We start from the raw sequence: 17,701 nt of genomic DNA on the forward strand, positions 1-17,701 counted from the left end.
TCCCTCTGCTCTTCTGTATGCTGATGCTCATGTGGAGATCTTGTCCTTGCCTCCACCATGCAGGTGAATCTCTTCAGGTCACTGTCCAACCTGCTTCCGCCGTCCAAAAGTATGGTGGCTTGGTGAGCCTGGGGTGTGTGGTACAGCCCCTGAAAGTCAACGTTACCTGGAGGCTGAATGGGAAGGAGCTGGTGGGGTCGGATGAGGCGCTGGGGATCCGCATTGAGCTGGGGAAGCTCATCATTATGGCTCTCAACAATCACACCGTGGGCCGGTACCAGTGCATCGCCCGCATGCCGGAGGGAGTTGTTGCCAGCGTCCCAGCCACAGTGACTTTAGCCAGTGAGTAGCTTTTGTCTTCTCCCACCCCACTACTCTGCATTTGATCCCTCTCATTGGTTGGGCCTCCATTTGGGAGCTTGGCAGGCTCTGAGACACAGTGGGGCAGGCTGATCCCATGCTCATGGGATCCCCAGTCTGCTCATGCTGGGATCCCCAGTCTGATCCCAGGCTTCCGGAGTAGTCCCTTGGCCTGGGCTGTTTTGTAGCATATTTGACACAGAGGCCTGCCGTGTTCTACCTTAGCAATAGGCAAAGTGATCCTTGTACGTGATAGACTGCAAGCTCGTATCATGATACCTTCTAAGAGTAACTGCATAAACCAATGAATAATGTAATATTTCCCTGCACCTATGTCTGCACTTGAGATAGATCGAGTGATTTTATACTTCTCCATCTGCCTGGTTCTTGGGATTGCCTCCTTCAGATTAAAAGGAAAGTCTGCTATTCCATGCCGGAGAGAGGAAGGGCTCAGAGGGGTGCTATTGTATTCTTTAGAGAGAGGCGGTGCTTGCGTATAGCCAACAGGGGTAGGGAGCCGGGCTCTTCTTTGAGCTCCTCTCATGTTGTGGGGGAAGTACATTCATTTATTGGGGGGCATGATCATACTCGGATGCGTCTTGTATCAAGGCTTGTCTCTCTAAGCGGGGGTGCTTCGAGGTGCCCTTGTTGACATCAGAGTGTCTAATATGTTGGGGTGTGCTTTCCTTTCCAGGGGGCCTTTCTGACTCGCGTTGCAGTGTTATTTGTATGGAGGGTCGGTCTTGTATCAGGGATGCTTGGGTTGGGGAGACCTGAGATCCCGGAGCCTCATTAATTTTGGTCCATGTGTCACGCTGTGGGACTGCGCTAGTACTTCAGGGTATATCTCCTCTCCGGGGGCTACCCTCATATTTGAGTGTGTCTTGTAGGAAAAAGATTCATAGACTCCAAGGCCAGAAGGGACCGTTGTGATCATTTAGTCCGACTTCCTGCATAATACAGGCCAGAGAACTTCCTCCATATAATTCCCACAGCGGATCTCTTAGAAAAACTTGGAAACTTGACTTAAAAATTGGTCAGTGTTGGAAATCACCCAAAATGAACTCTGGTAAATGTGATGGAGGCCACATCTCCAACAGGGCTTCTTGTTTCAAACTGGGATCTACACTCAGGTCAGAGAGTGTGCTGAGTTATGGTTGCATCTCAACGCGGGCAGCACACTCAGTTTGGGTATGTCCTTGGCAATGGAGGCACTCACGGTGGCATCATGAAGCTCCATAACTCCAAATCCCTCAGCCCCAGCCTGGAGCCCCCTACTGCACCCCAAACTCCTCATCCCCAGCCCAGAACCCACACCCCCAACCAGAGCCTGCACTGCCCCTGCACCCCAACCCCCTGCCTCAGCCCAGTGAAAGTGAGTGAGTGTGGGGGAGAGCGAGCCACCGAGGGAGGGAGAATGTAGTGAGTGGGGGGCGGGGTCTCAGTGGAAGGGCGAGGCTAGGGTGTTCAGTTTTGTGCAATTAGAAAGTTGGGAACCCTAACTGAGGTGGGGACATGGTCTTCTTGAGATGCTGATGCTGGGGAGAGGGGGGTAGCACTTGTGACAGGGCATGTTCAGAGGTAGCACTTGTGACAGGGCATGTCTATGAGGAGAATGCCATTATCCGTAATAGCCAATGGACAGAGCTCCTTCGTAAACTCCCTCAGTTGGTCCTCGGAGGAGGCAGGGAGGGAGCTGGGGAAGGGGATATGTCTAAGAAATTGAAGGAGAGAAGATGTTTGTGCAAAACGGGGGCCGGCTTTGTGTTAAAGCCAAGAACTATTGGCTTGTCATCAAGACATTAATCAGAAGTGAAATGTTTAGGTCGGGCTGGGTAGGAGGAGAAGGAGAGGGAGAGTGGAGTGGAACAGCAGCTTTTGCTCTCGGAGGCTGGATGGGAGGGGGCTGTCATTGGGTTGAAGCCATCGGGGGATTTGGCCTGGGCTTTGCACTTAGATTAAGTTTCGGAGAGCGCATTCCAGAGCAGAATGGGGGCTGTGTTTTGCCGGTGGGCTGGCCCAGGAGGGGAGCGGAGAGGTGGATGGGATTACCAAGGGCATGGTTTGCATTTAGGAGGGATAAGGAGACCAGTGCACGCACGCTCCTTAATACGGTTGTTTGCTTTCAGGCCTCTCTTAAATGTCGTTGCTTGGACAAAGCCATCGTTGTTCAGTTTACCTGGGTGCTGCCCTCCCCCTCCGGCTCCGGTGACTGAGGGGAGACAGGCTGTGATCGAGCTGCTAGTGTGCAGGAAGTCCCCACCATCCTTCCTGAGACAGACTCCAGCTATAACTACATCCAGTGCTGTAGTGGGGCCCCAGAAGTTGGCCTGGTGTTGATTCAGGCCCATGTATGCTCCATCCGTGCCCTCACGCCCACCAAGCCAGAGAGAACTTGGGCTGAATTGTTATGCTGGGGCTTCCAGTTAGCATGGCCTGCCAGTGTGACTAAATATTAATAACATTTACAAGGCCTGACACAAGGTGTAGAGATCAGGTGGATAAATGGTCCTTGGCCTGGGCCACTGAGCTGGAATCAAGGAAGGGGGAAGATGAGACCTCCCCATCACCACAAGTGTCTTGCCACTGAGAGGAGCTAGGAGGATCAGATGGGTTGCAGAAGGAGGGTGAGGGCTTAATGGGCTTTGTTCCCACCACTAGGGGGATGGTTATTAATGCCATTGAATGGGTCTTGTGACCTGAAGGAGAAGGTGGGTTAAATAAGTGAGGGACAGTAACCCATTGTGAAGCCCTCTGTGCTACATGGCTTGTCCCCTGAGAACTCATGTCTTCTTCCCAGACCGTCAAGTTTCAGCGCCTTGCAGGGTAGCTGCTGGGCCCCGCTGAATCATTCTCTGGGGCACCTGGCATTGGCCACTGTGGGAAGACAAGATACTGGGCTACATGGACCTTTGGTCTGGCCCAGTATGGCCGTTCTTATGTTCTTACCATCTTGGCACATGGCTAAGTGGGCAGCTCCCACCATGATCCTTGTTGTCTTTGGGCAGAGGGTGCCATGAGAGTGGACAGAGTGAATCCCACTGCGGGGCAGAGAGAAGCTGGGGAGCCCTAGAACAGATCCCACCTTGGGAAGAGCCCCGAATGGAAGGGGGAGAAGATGGAACTGAGGGTGGGACATGAGCGGGACAAGCAAGGAGCAGCACTTCTCGGGGTATGTGACTGATTGGCACTCCTGAGCCGATCTGTGATCAGGCTAACTCAGAGGACTGATTGAGACTAACAGTTAATTCCGGCAGTACAGGTAAACCTGGCTATAGTTTTATAGCCCCCAGGAAGGGAGAGATTTGTGGAGGGGATGGAGATGGAGTTCTTAAAGCAACAGAACAAGGATCACTTCGCCAGTGTTCAGCTCAAGTCTTCAGACATGGTGCAGATGATTTCTTGGTGTATGTGGCTAGGGTGCTAGAAGGGTAACTTATTGGAGCTGGAGGGGCCCGCTGTCTCTTCCCCCCCCCTACCCCCCCAAACCCCAGCCCAGTGTATAGAATAGATGGTAATGACCTTGATCACTACCAGCCTAAGACGCATTGGAGCAGGACATCTAGAGAGGTTCCATATCCAATTCCCAGTCCCTTGGACTGTTCTGGGTCCTAGCCCTTATGCGGAGAGTGATTGGAATCCAGGGAAGTCTAAATGGGGCAGTGCATGGTCACGGGGGCTGAAGGATGGAATGAGACTCTGTAAAGGCTGCCTGACTTTAAAATATATAGTACAGCGCTGGGCATATGGATATAATCTGTTGCTTCTCTTTGCCATCACTCCCAGCTCCCCTTCCAAGCCCCTTTTTCTAGTAGTCTCCTAAGAATGAAGTGCACTGTTCACTACGTGGGTGTGACTTCCATGGAATGCTTTGGGAGGGACGACAACAGTGGTAAAAGTTGCACGTTGCTGAAGTTTAGTCATCAGGGCCCCTATCCAGCAAAAGCCTTTAAGCACATGTTGAACTTTAAGCGTGCAAGTAACCCTCTGGAAGCCAATGGGCTTGCTTGCATGCTTTAACTGAAACCTGCTTTGCTGGATGAGAGTGAGTGGACGGAAGTGGCCAAGCAATGGAACATACACTATTAAGCGGGTACACAAAATGAGCGTAACTTACACAAAAAGACTGATGAGGGGGATGTAGCAGGAAAAGCCACTCACACAAAGGTCAAAGACAGTATTGCTGTAAGCTAGAGCAGCTCGTGGGGACTTCAACTGGAGTTGCACCTATTCATGCCGGGGCTGAATTTGATCCCACTGAATACCAAATGGAGGCGAGTGGCAATTATGTTCCCGTTGAATGCCCAATCAGAATCTTCCTTCCCCCTGTATACCCCCCCCACCCCCGAACAAGCACTTGTGGGAGGAGAGGAATATACTAAACTGGGTTTTCTCCTTGTCAATCACCTGGTTGCAATGGAAGAGGAGATAAAGGGGTGCATACATACTGGAAACACTCTCGGACCTGAGAGGGTCATTCCTTCATGCCCTTTCAGCTTCTAGAAACGAAAGTAGCAGAGCAGCCCTCAGCTTTGGCTAAACGCATGGGAGTAAGCCTGGTGTTGTTGCAAAGTGCCAGTGGGCAGTGACCCCTGCTCTGGGGCATGTTTGGGGTCCCTTAGGAATTTGCAGCTGTCTTCTAAAGAGAAACCCATTCATTTTCCTTCTGCCTGGGCCTCTCAGCTGATGACTCCCCTGACACAATGGAGGGGGAATTTCATCTCCATCTTGAAAAAGCATTTGCTCGCTTGGCTCACCTCCACCAAAGGCCTCTGGCTACAAGGCCAGGGGTGGTGTGGGGCGGGGGGGAACGAAAACACAGGCGGCGCTTCCTGAGTCAGTCACCGGAAGGGAGGCATGTTGGTCATGATGTGGCTTGGAATGTGGGGGGGAAGGGGGGGGGATGTGGGGACATGATGGGACGTTAGCATATGATGAGGGGTGCGTGCGTGAGGAGCTGTTTGAAGGGGATCTGAGCACTGCTCCTGGGAGGCTTGGGGGTGACTGTGAGAGGACCGGCATGCATGAAGGAGGTGGGGAGAATGGGATTGTGTGCATCTTGCCGTGGCACTCGGAGAGGGCTGCATCTGTTACTCCTCACGGGGAGGAGACCGACAACTGGGACGCGGCTTAGTGCAGGCGGAGAGCTCTAACCCCATGGGGCTCTGGCAGCCAAAATGAGAATTAGTGAGGAATAACTACCCCCTTGCTTTGTGCTGGAGGAGCCTCAATCCTTGCCATTTCCTGTTCTCAGAGGTCCTACTTCCCACAGTGATTCTTCTCCACCCCTGGCGTGAAGGCAGTAGGGAAGGCTTAAGCCCTTGGGGCCTGTACTTTTTAGTTCCACATGGTCTCCCACTTGGGTCTGATCCAAACTGATCTGTCTAGTCCATGTACTTACCTGGCCCCCTTGCTGTAGTACCCAAGGGCCTTAGTTCCTCCAAACGAGGGCTCTCCTACTAGTCCTAGGATGATTTTTTGCCCTGCCCATCGCCGTGCCAGCAGGGGCCTAATCACACAGGCACAGACAGAGGCTGCCTTTTTCTCTCTGTCCACAGCCCACCCTAAAGAGAACAAGAGCTAACCCTATTTTTCTTAAAACGGTGGCTTCAGCACAGTTGGAGCTCAGCCATCCCCAGTGCCCTCCATCTGATGGTCTCAAAGTTCTTCACAGACAGTGATGAATTGGGCTATCACAGCTCCCCAGTGAATTTAAGGTTAAGGTCCCAATGGGCAACCACAGTGAGTAGGGAAATAGAGCAGTGGTAAGGTCTAGCATGGGATTTGGGGACAGGGAAGGCAGGTAGGAGCTGGCTGGATGTGGGGAGTAGAGCCAAATACAGACGGTCAGTGAGTGTGCAGGAGAAGCTGTCGCCCGCAGCTTCTGCTGGTCTCAAAATTCCCCATCTCACCTGCCTGCAGAAAGGAGTCCTTGGGGTCCCTCCAGCTCACGTGACACCCCCACCGGGCCGGGCCAGGTAGGTGCAGTAGTACTGGCACTATCTTTGCAGCAGCACCTCAGCCCAGATACGACCACACTTCCCCTCTGTTTGCCAGATCTGTTTGTATGTAGGTTGTGAGTGCGCATGGGCAAACACATGCCCCAGGGGAGGCAAGTTTGAACTCCAAAGTCCTGGGTGGAAGCCATTTACAAATATAACTAAACATTATTTGTGGGTTATGGTCATTTATGGGAACAATCTGGCATTAAACTTTTGAATAACTGATAGTCAAAATAATATATTCTATGTCCCGTGCTTTAAGTTCCTTATCTTTCCCTTCTCTTCCTCTCTTGGTGACTCTCTCCTTTCTCTGCTTGTCATGGCTCCCCACCGCCTCCCCTATCACTGCTCTTGGCTCTCTCCACTCCCACCCATTTCCTCACCCTCAGCTACCCCAGAGACCAGGCTGGTGGGCTGAGAGATGCAGGAAGGAAGGGGGGGTGGATACCCCTCTTCCCTGGATTGGCAGAGTAGCTGCTGTGATATCAAAGGGTCGTACTCCTGGAGGTCTGGGAGTGGAGGGCCCCACTGATGCTTGCCCATCTCACCAGCCTTTGGCTCTGCACCCTCCCGTGCGACAGGGAGATATTATCCCCACTTTACAGCTGGGGGAAAATGAAGCACAGAAAAGCAAAGCAACTCATTGAAGGCCGCACACCGAATGAGTAGCACAAGCAACCATAAACCCCAGGAGCCCCAACTCTGAGATCTATGTGTTAACCTCAAGACCATCCTATGACGGGTTCCCCCCCGGGGTGCCACCTGGAACTGGGGTACCACTGAGCCCTCTGACCCACCAGCTTGGGCTCTGTTTCTCACTGTGCTACTGTGACAAGCTGCAGACCCGCTCCTGGTCCTACACTTCCACAGCATTCACCCAGGTAGGGACACACCCAGCTGCAGTTACATGCAGGCTCTCTAACCAGCCACTGCATGAATCAATAATAGAAGGGCTACAGCCAAGGTAACTCTCAGCTCCCCAGGCATGCACCCCCTCTGGAGTATAAAGCCAGAATTATACTGTCTGGCACTGCACAGGGATTTGTACAGTGTAAGATCATGGAGTCGTGCATCCCCGCCCTTCTTCATTGTTGTACTAGAAAGGCTAGCTGTGGGTGTCACCCAGAGTAAGCACGATTGAAATACAGATACATAGTCAATATTCCTAACTTTAGATACAAAAATGATACATGCATACAAACAGGATAATCCTATTCAGCAACTCATAACTTTTCCAATGACACCTCACATGACCTGTCTTGTACAAAATGCATCATCATTATGCCATAATCATATCATAATAATATCACTGAAGAATATGGGGTGCAGTGTCCTATTTTGTCTCACCAGCCTCTGGCTCTGCACCCTCCCGTGCGGCAGTGAGATATTATCCCCGCTTTATAGATGAGGGCAAATGAAGCACAGAAAAGCAAAGCGACTCATTGAAGGCTGCACACCGAGTGGGTGGCACAAGCAACCATAAACCCCAGGAGTCCCAACTCTGAGATCTATGTGTTAACCTCAGGACCATCCTTCCCCTCTATACACTCAGCTCAGTGTCTGAAACACTCTCTCTAATTGCAGAAATCTCGTTGTTATTTTCCATGTCCTAAAGAACTGTGTTCACTGGTGAGCTGCTCTGCATCTGAGGTGTTGGTCTCTTTCTTTCTCCAAGCTCACTGGCTCTTAGACCTCTCTCCTCTTCTGGGTCTCTCTGTGTTCATATAAACCCCTGCCAGCACTGCTGGAGCCTGGGCCTTGGCAATGAGATTGTAATTTGGCCGTGATTAATTCAGACCACCAGGGTGCACATTAATTTTCCTGATGCTCGTTTATATTTTGATGATCAGAGAAGTATGTGTGATATGGGCAGGCAGACTTCTGCTTCTCTCCTTTTCTCCACCCCCTTCTGTTTGTGTCTCTTCCAGTTTAATCCCTTGATCAAATGTCAGAGGAGAAAACACACAGCACCCTTCCCCTCCCCCAGGGTAACATTCATTATCAGAGGAACAGAATGTGCTGCATGTTAAGAGTTAACCTTCATCTGGCTTTAATACTCAGTGGAAACATGGCTCCCCTGCTCCGCTTGTCCTAAAGGATTAATCATGTTTCTGAAGTTCACTCTTATTCCTGTTTTTTATTATTTTTAATTGAATGATGCCAAGAAATTCTTGAAGTCTTGAGCACGTTCGCTGCAAATCATTGTTATGACATTGCTAAAGCTCTCCTTCTCTTTTCAACCTTCTCCCTCCCCACTTCTCGAATCTGGGCACTAGAAGTGTCTCTAAACAACACGCCTGACAACGAATACGTTTGGGAAGGTTTTTCAGTACATTGCCAAGGGAGCTGTTTTTTATTTAAAATTAAGAAGAATCTTGCTTTAATCAGAAAGTCTGTTTTGAGAAATTTCATGTCACTTTTCCAGGACTGTGGGTGGGAGAACCTTGGAGCCAGAGTTGTCTTTGCTGTTGGAGAGCTGGTATAAATCCCAGAGAATGAAAACACATTTTTCCACTCTGCCGGTCTGCCAAGGGAAGGTCATGTGTAGTCTGCGATCCACGAGCTCTTCTGATCCCTGCTCTCTGAGCTGCCTGAGGCTGTGCGGGCCTTGGATTTGTATTGGTTCCAAGGAAGAAAATAATTGTGTTTGTGATAATGGCACACTGCTGCGCAAAGTCGTGGTGGTGTAGGTCATACTGTGTTGCTATTACATTATGCTTTGAAGAGGCAATGTGGTCTCGTTTCAATGCAGTGTCATGCCACTCTGAAGAAGTGTGTCAATGCGAGGTCATGCTATGGAAGATGCAACTTTAAGTATTGTTGCAATGTCATAGCATATTGCTGCAAGGTGCTGAAGATGCAGGGTCCTCAAAACACAGTGCCACTACCTGCTTGACCTAGTGTCCCAATGCAAAGACGTAGCATCACCCCACAGCAGGTACTGCAACCAAATTCCTGAAATAAATGTTCATCTCTTTAACATTCCTGTGAGCTGGGCTTGCAGGACTCAGGAAACACTTGCAAACATTTGCTAGAAGAGCCATATTCTAGTTTACTTGCAGTTGGTCAAAGCATGGGTTGATTTCATCCACACCATCCACATCTGGTCAAACTGTTACCAGGAACCAGGGTAGCTAGCACTTTGTTTAAAGCACTTTCAAACAGGTTGGTTCCCTAACTTGGTTTAAGGGCTATAGTAGATGCATCTCCCTGCCCTATAAGTGAGTTGAGATGCACTGGCTCTCAATGCTACTATGCTGTAGTGCACATATAGGCTTACAGGAGCATCTGCACTAGGAATGGGTTTGGAAATAGGTCTCCTCGGTTTATTTTTGTTTATCTTCTAGTCTTTGATGTTGTGGGTTTGGCAATCCTGCCACTACCAGTCTGGGACTGGAATTGTCTTAGACTCAGCTGCATTGCTGCTCTCAGCTTCTGAGTGGCTGGCATAGACCTGAAGCGTTACCTGACTCAGGCCATTTCACCCTGGTATCTGCTCTGAGTCTTCTGAGTAGTATTAAAAAATAGAGAGAGAGATACTTTCCTGCTTTCCATCCCCACCCCCAATGGGAGCAACGTGTAGATGGTTCATACTGAGTTCATCTGAGTCCTAAAGTCTTGTTACAGAGACATTTCCATGGTGAGGCAATGGCCTAGCTGGTGTGTCTCTGAGGTCACTGAGCTTTTTCAGGAAGGGTCAGCTGTGCAGGGTGGTGGAGGAGCAGGTTCTGATGAGAAGGGGTCAGTCAGCTCATAAAGACTAGCAGAGAGTCATTGCAATGTTTCCATTATGGCCTCTAACTCTTTGCCTCATGTGGAGCTGGTTGAGAAGTGCAGCTGGAAGAACGTAGACAGCAGGGGAGAAGGAAGGTGGAGGACTGTACTGGCGGGTGGGGCGGGGTGGGGGGGGGCCGTGAATAGCTCTGTCAAAACATTCTCTCCTAATGGATTTCTCAAATGTACCAGCAGGCAGGTGTCACGTCAAATGCCTTCCCTTTTGAAACCTGATCTATTCCTCCTGGTCTGGTACTCTCATTCTCTCTTAAAGGCATCCTCTGTTGGGTTTTTTTAGCCCTCAGGAATGTGGTGTATGTTCAGGGCATGGTGTGGGTAACTGGTTCAGCAGACAAAGGAACTTGGCCAAAGTCCAGTTCTTAGCCAGTCTTGAGAGCCTTTCTCCCTCTCCGGTATCTTTAAAACTGATTTTAATTTTTATGTGAATAGTTGCATGTAGAGACCAATTTCATTCTGTTTTTTCTGTGACCCCCCCCATCCCTTCCAACATCTCCCCAAACAAACTGGGGATGGGGGAACCTTAGGACACAATAATAATCTAGTGGTAAGCCAGCCTGTGGCTGTCAAGCATTTGACTCGAGCAAGAATTCCCTGCACGGAGATGCTTAGTATTCAGGCAATGGAAGAGTTTGAAGTGGTGGTTGTGGTCACAAAAGTGGACTCTGAAAATGATTTTTTCCTTCCTGTTCCAAATTAATTCTTCTCCATTTGCTTCCAGATCAAATCTTTCAAGTCTGCAAGTTGAAATAAGATCTTTTTTTCCCCCTCTACGCCCAAAGTTTGCCTTCTAAATCTCTTGAATCTATCTACTACTATGCTCTCATCTGTCTAAACCAGTGGTTCTCAGTCAGGGGTATGTAGAGGTCTTCCAAGGGGGTACATCCACTCATCAGATATTTGCCTAGTTTTACAACAGGCTACATAAAAAGCTCTAGCAAAGTCAGTATAAACTAAAATTTAATACAGACAATGACTTGTTTACACTGTTCTATATACTATACACTGAAATGTGAGTACAATATTTATATTCCAATTGATTTATAACTATATGGTAAAAATGAGAACGTAAGCAATTTCTCAGTAACAGTGTGCTGTGATGCTTTTGTATTTTTATGTCTGATTTTGTAAGCAAGTAGTTTTTAAGTGAGGTGAAACTTGGGGGGACGCAAGACAAATCAGACTCCTGAAAGGGACACAGTAGTCTGGAAAGGCTGAGAGTCACTGGTCTAATCCATCTGTTTGGGATGTATAGCATGAGAGGATGCATAGCATTCATCACCATATTATCCAGGGGCTGAATAGTTAGTTTAGATCCACAAAGCATTGTCCATAGTAACCTTCACACTTGATCCTGTTCTTTGCCTTTCCCTGGTGTCAGCTAAGAATGCTCTGCCCACTCCCACCCCCGATTTGGTGCACAGCAGCTGTCCAGAGATGGCAATGTTACTGAGGACATGTGAGATGAGAGAGAACCCAGAACCCAACTTGAGTCTTTCACAGTTGTACAATTCTTCCCTCAGATGCACCCCAGCAAGTTCCTAGTGAAGTCAGTAGGAGCAGTGAATGCATAATTAGAGGTAGAACTGAATCCAGAGGAGGAAGATCTGGGCAGCAAATATTTTTACCCATTTCCAGCACCTTCCATCAGAGGATCTCAAAACACCTCACGGACATTAATGAATTAATCCTCACAGCCCCCACATTTTCTAGTTCAAGACCGTCCTCCCCACTTATGAGAAGGGGATGTCATTTTCTAACCGTATTTGAGGTGTTCAGGTGAAGTCAAAGGGTCATGATGTAATCCTCTCTTCTGTATTACCTAGCCTTTGAACCCTGTCTGCACAGGCTCAGCTCACAATGTTTGTGGTAGCTTCTGGGCAGCACGGCTACAGTTATGTTTGAAATGGCACTTACCTTTCGAATCTCAATTTTCAGTTGCTCAGTAAGTTACCTTTTAGGGCTGGGATTTCTCATGTTCATACATAGCCCAGGAACAGTTTATTTGCAAAGTTTCTTGATGAGCCCTTTTTGGAGCTAGTAGGTGATAGAAAGGAGCGGCGTTCTGATACCAGCCCAGTTCCCCTCATCGCTGAGGGCACCCCTTCAGTACCATCCATTGCCAAGATGCACTGAACTGGGTCCTGACTCCAAACCTGAGGTGGTAAAGGTCAGACAACAGGAAGAGGATACTCTTCACACCAAAAACAAGATCCAGAGTGTGACTAGCTTTGTGCATTCATAGAATATCAGAGTTGGAAGAGACATCAGGAGGTCATCTAGTCCAACCCTCTGCTCAAAGCAGCACCAATCCCCAGTTTTTGCCCCAGATCCCTAAATGGCCCCCTCAAGGAGTGAGCTCACAACCCTGGGTTTAGCAGGCCAATGCTCAAACCACTGAGCTATCCCTCCCAGCCAACCTAATCTGTATGGACATGGAAGACCTGCTCCATGGGGGTGTCAGGAAGCCGAATCAATATTTGTAAAGCTCTTTGAAGTCCTAAGGATAGGATAGAAGGGCCCAGTGTTAACTATACGCATTGTCTTGTTCCCCATCTTTGGAATCTAGCTGAATTACAAGTTTACGTACTGAATATACCTCAGATTGTTGTTTTTTGTTTGGTTGGTTGGTTTTTTTTACTCCTTTCCATTAACTCCTGAATTTCCCACTCCAGTGCTAAGACTTACTGTCCTCTTAACAGAGATCAAAGACTTCAAATTTGATGGCCAGCATGTGATTGAAGTGGATGAAGGGAACACAGCTGTGATTGCATGTGACCTGCCCGAAAGCCACCCCAAAGCCCAGGTGCGCTACAGTGTGAAACAGGAGTGGCTGGAGGCCTCCAGAGGTGAGCTGCATTCAGGGAGGGGTGGGTCCCTCTTCTCTCTTTGCTACCCAGTGCTTCTGTCCCACCGAGCTCTGTCATGTCTCCATATCCGCTGGCTCTGCCTTTACCCTTCCCTCTAGCTCTCCAGTTTTGCAGAGAATAAGCCCTCTCTGCCCACTGCCTGATGTATGTCTCCCCCACAGCTGCTCCTTTCGAAGCTGCTGCCTGGTCTTTGTGATGTCCCCAGGCAGCCGTGCCTGAGGGAGCCATGCTCAACAACAATTTGCAAACAGAAAAAGGAGGGGGCATGAGCTGAATAAATCCTAAATTTAATTTTGTTTAAAATGAATTATTCGCCCATGTGACTAGAGATGGGTTAGAACCAAAGCCCCGGCTCTGAACCCCTATGAACCCTTAGGAAGTTCTGAAATCCAGGTCTGAATGTTGCCACTTGAACCCATCTGTACTTGTGACCATTTAACTTCATCTCCCTCCTCCCCAAATCAGTTCTCTCCTTATCCCGATTCTGAGACTGAATCAGCTTATTTCCAGGAGAACCCTGCCTGTGATGCTGATGTATCCAGCTCTCTTTCCCTCTTTGCCCACCTTCTCCCTTTCCTTTGCCCAGGTATGTTTGGAACCTACTCCTGAGATGTTATCTGGCTGGTAGAATAGCTCCTCACAGAGAAAGGTCCTCTCTTCTTTTCCCTTACAGACAACTACCTGATCATGCCATCTGGGAACCTTCAGATAGTCAATGCCAGCCAGGAGGATGAAGGAACGTACAAATGTGCTGCCTACAACCCCGTGACTCAGGAAGTGAAAACCTCCGTCTCCAGTGACAGACTCCGTGTGCGACGTAAGATGCCTCCCTTTAAACATTTTGGGTTCCTGCCCTCCAACCCATCCCCCTTTGCATGTGCGACGTTATCTTTGGCACCTCTGGACTGTTGAGTGTTTACTTATGCAGCCCCCGTGTTCTATTATTGTAGCTTTATGTACAGACTGCCAGTATTCGCTCCTGGAAGACTTCCCTTGCAGCAGATGGTGGGAGGCTGTAGTTTTCCCAGTAGAAGGTCGAGCGGTCTGTTCTCTGTGCTGCACATGCATGCGCATGCGGCTGCCCGGTGGAATTGTTACACCCTCTGAGGAGCATGTAGACCTGGGAGCAAGGCTCTGAACTCCACTGCTTGACTGGGTCCTCTGCACATTGGTCCCATAAGAACTACCAAGTTTCTCAGCCTGTATGGTGTGTCCATCTGTCCTATTGTCTGGAGGAAGCAAGCATGCTTGGGGTGGCGCTGCCCCAGGTCAGGGCTCTGAACAAGGCACTGTTCCCATTTGTAGGAGCTGCAGTGTCTGATTCTTTTTCTTCTCCCACCTCACCAGGCTCCGCAGCAGAGGCCGCGCGGATAATCTATCCCCCGGAGGCTCAGACCATCATCGTCACCAAAGGTCAAAGCCTCATACTGGAATGTGTGGCTAGCGGGATCCCGCCTCCCCGGGTCACCTGGGCCAAGAACGGCTCCAGTATTTCTGGCTACAACAAGACCCGTTTCCTGCTCAGCAACCTACTGATCGACGCCACCAGCGAGGAAGACTCCGGCACCTACAGCTGCATGGCTGACAATGGGGTGGGCGAGGCTGGAGCCGTGTTCATATTCTATAACGTTCAGGTGTTTGGTGAGTACTGCTGCAGCTTTCCTCCCATCTCCCCAGACAGAGCCTGAGCTTTCTCCTAGCACCTGTTTCAGGGAGAAATATCTGCCCCACCTCCATTATAATGTGAAGTGAACCCACACTCCTTGCTGGTGTCTTTAGCGCCAGTTTTAGCATGAGGTGATGGATTTGACCCTGGGGACTCCATCGCCTGCTCCCTTCACCCACAGGTTCCACTGTGATTTATTTATTTATTTATATTTCTGTCTTAAGGTACTCTATAGCACCCATTAGTGTAGTATCTAGCGCTTCCCAGGTACATTTAAATCTGCATGGGAAGGGACCCTAGCAGACTTCAGAGTCCGTGGATAAGGAGGCTCCATCTGAGGGAAGAACGTTTAGGAAGAGAAGTCCCAGATAATTCCCCAAAGCATTTCCCCCTTCTGACAGGCATTGTTAGAGAGCTTATTCCTTCACTCTCCCACTTCCCTGGTCCTTCTTGCATGAACAGAGAGCAACAATGTCCGAAGTCCGAAGGTGCAAACAATTCGACGTTTATTGGGGTAAACTTCCAGCAAGCTTAAATCCAAGTTCCTTTTTCCTTATTTTCGAATCCCAACTTACTTCCTGTTTGCCCCTAATTTATACAGTAATATTCTTAGCTATTCTTAACCAATATTCTACTGAAATTTACCTAACCAATCCTAACATATTGTAACATGTTTAGCTAACCAATTATATCCCACCACCTTAATTAGTTTACACCCAGCAAAATTAATTATACAGCAGACAGAGACCATGCAAATAAACAATAGCAAAGTGGGAACTATAATGACAAAACAATATAGAAGTGAGGATTTCACAACTACATCTATAAAGACATAAGGGTTTCCCAGCTGTGTCTATTGATAAGTGAGTTCTTACCAGACAGAAAACTATCAAACTAAATTTCCTTTTACATCTTCGAGGCTCTTCCCTTTCTCTGGAGGTGATAGATCAGATCACCTTCCTAACAGCCCCATATTGACTAGTTTGGAATGTGAGGATGTGACTGTGCACTTCCCAGCTTATGGCTGCCTCTGCTGCATAGCCAAAGGCATTGGCCTAAGAACAGGGCCTCAGACTGTCACAGAGAGAGAAGGCCCTTACACAGGTTCTTTCTTGTATACCTCTATTACTAGCTAAATGATAAACATATACCTAAATTCTTAAAGTATAGGCCTTTACAGACAGGCCTGAATATCTATATCCTAACAGGCATTAGCTGGGACTTGAACAGGTTTGGTCTGAGCCAGCTGTATTTCATCCAGGCGCTGCTCTCCTGTAGGCATTGGGACACCCTTGTAGTGGCACTGGGGAAAAATGGGATACACAGCTGTGTGTCATTGACATACTATTGACACTGGACATGTGGCATCTCACCACCTCGCTGAGTGGTCTCCTGTGGAGACTGGAGAGGAGGGGTGACAGGGTGGATCCCTGGGGGACCCCATCAAGAAGGAGGACTTTTCTTGGTTGAGGCTTAGTTTTCCCAACCCCTCTTTCTACTAGAAGCGAATGACCAGTCATGGTAGTGCTGTGCTCTCTGCTAGAGCTAAAGCAAGTTGTTGTTTCATGGTTTTTGCTTGACAGAACCTCCCGAGGTCACCATGGAGCTGTCCCAGCAGATCATCCCCTGGGGTCAGAGTGCAAAGTTCACCTGCGAGGTGCGAGGGAACCCCCAGCCCTCGGTCATGTGGCTGCGCAATGCCGTGCCTCTCTCTTCCAACCACCGGTTCCGGCTGTCCCGTAAGGCTCTGCGGGTGATGAGTGTGGGGCCTGAGGATGACGGGATATATCAGTGCGTGGCAGAGAATGAAGTTGGCAGTGCACAAGCCATGGTGCACCTGAGGACTGCCCAGCCTGGTGAGTCTTCAGTAGAGTTCACAATTTACCTTTCCGCAGACATCGGTGCTTTAATTCAAGGGACTAACGTACAAATAAGTCACTGGAGTACGAAAGGGCTGATACCTCCTTTCTGTCCTGCTTGTGTTTCAGCTGTCCTGCTCTTCTAGCAGCTTACCTCCAAATTGCTAGGGCACCCCCAGCTGGCTCCTCACCCTAGGATCTCCATGTCTCCTGGTAGGAGCTGGCTATGTTAAAACAAGTGCCACTTATCTCCTTCGAGTTTTATCATCACAGGAAGGTGTGGGGCCCCACCGGGCCTGTCTGTGGTAAGAGGTGCTACATAGCTATAGGAAGCTGCCCTCTCTGCAATCAGCCCCGGTGTCCATGTGCCCCATTGTTATTGTGGGAGAGATGGAGGGGTGTGTTATAGGTATATGTGATGGAGAACGTCGTTCAGACAGAGTGAAACGGATGCAGCAGCCTAACAGCTCTTGAGAAGCTTGGCTATGGTTCCTCTAAGGTTCATGGCACCAGGGCTAGCAGGAGGATTGAGGCAGCTTCTTACTATCTCTGCATTTACTGGTGATATAAAATGGCATTTGTTCTGTCTGTCCCCACTCCCTCCACCCCCAATTCATATTTCAGGAACAACTATGAAGCCATGGCGAGACTCCAGGTCAGGCTCAGCTCAGTCCCCCACGCCGCCGTCCAGCGACAAGGCTCTGAAGGAGAAAGCCATGCTGCAAAGGCCTAAGCCTACTGCACTGGAAGCATCTCTCCAGTGCGTGACTAACAGAGGGCAGGTGTCTCCGGCCGAGGCTCCCATCATCCTCAGTTCTCCCAGGACGTCCAAGACGGACTGCTACGAGCTGGTGTGGAGACCGCGACATGACGGCAGGGCCCCCATCCTTTACTACACTGTGAAGCATCGGAAGGTACCACCATGCATGCTGCTTCCATGTTTCCATCACTGACGTTCTGTAGGTGAATTTGTGACTGCGCTGAGCAGTTACCTAACAGTGCATTCCAAGTGCACCCACTCACCCCATGGGGACAGTCACTCACCCTTGCAATCAGATGCACCTTATCTGCAACATTTTTTTCTTCCTGCTTTTGTTGCTGGGATGTCCTAGGTTTCTGAAACTACGTCTCTAGGGAAGAGCGCACATTGAC

At 49.3% G+C, this 17,701-nt stretch overlaps 1 protein-coding gene across 9 annotated transcripts in view; it reads left to right on the plus strand.

Annotated features, from left to right (window-relative positions):
- Nucleotides 1–17,701, plus strand: part of BOC (BOC cell adhesion associated, oncogene regulated) — an 80,853-nt gene that overhangs the window by 46,114 nt on the left and 17,038 nt on the right. For all 9 annotated transcript variants that reach the window (XM_037908927.2, XM_043538652.1, XM_043538647.1 and 6 more), the window contains exons 3-8: nt 64–342; nt 12,857–13,003; nt 13,698–13,841; nt 14,372–14,665; nt 16,274–16,546; nt 17,174–17,463. In XM_037908927.2, the coding sequence (XP_037764855.1) occupies nt 64–342; nt 12,857–13,003; nt 13,698–13,841; nt 14,372–14,665; nt 16,274–16,546; nt 17,174–17,463 (1,427 nt within the window). The remainder of the gene's footprint in view (nt 1–63; nt 343–12,856; nt 13,004–13,697; nt 13,842–14,371; nt 14,666–16,273; nt 16,547–17,173; nt 17,464–17,701) is intronic.

This window comes from Chelonia mydas, chromosome 1 (genome assembly GCF_015237465.2).
Source record: "Chelonia mydas isolate rCheMyd1 chromosome 1, rCheMyd1.pri.v2, whole genome shotgun sequence".
NCBI classification, from domain to species: Eukaryota; Metazoa; Chordata; order Testudines; family Cheloniidae; genus Chelonia; species Chelonia mydas.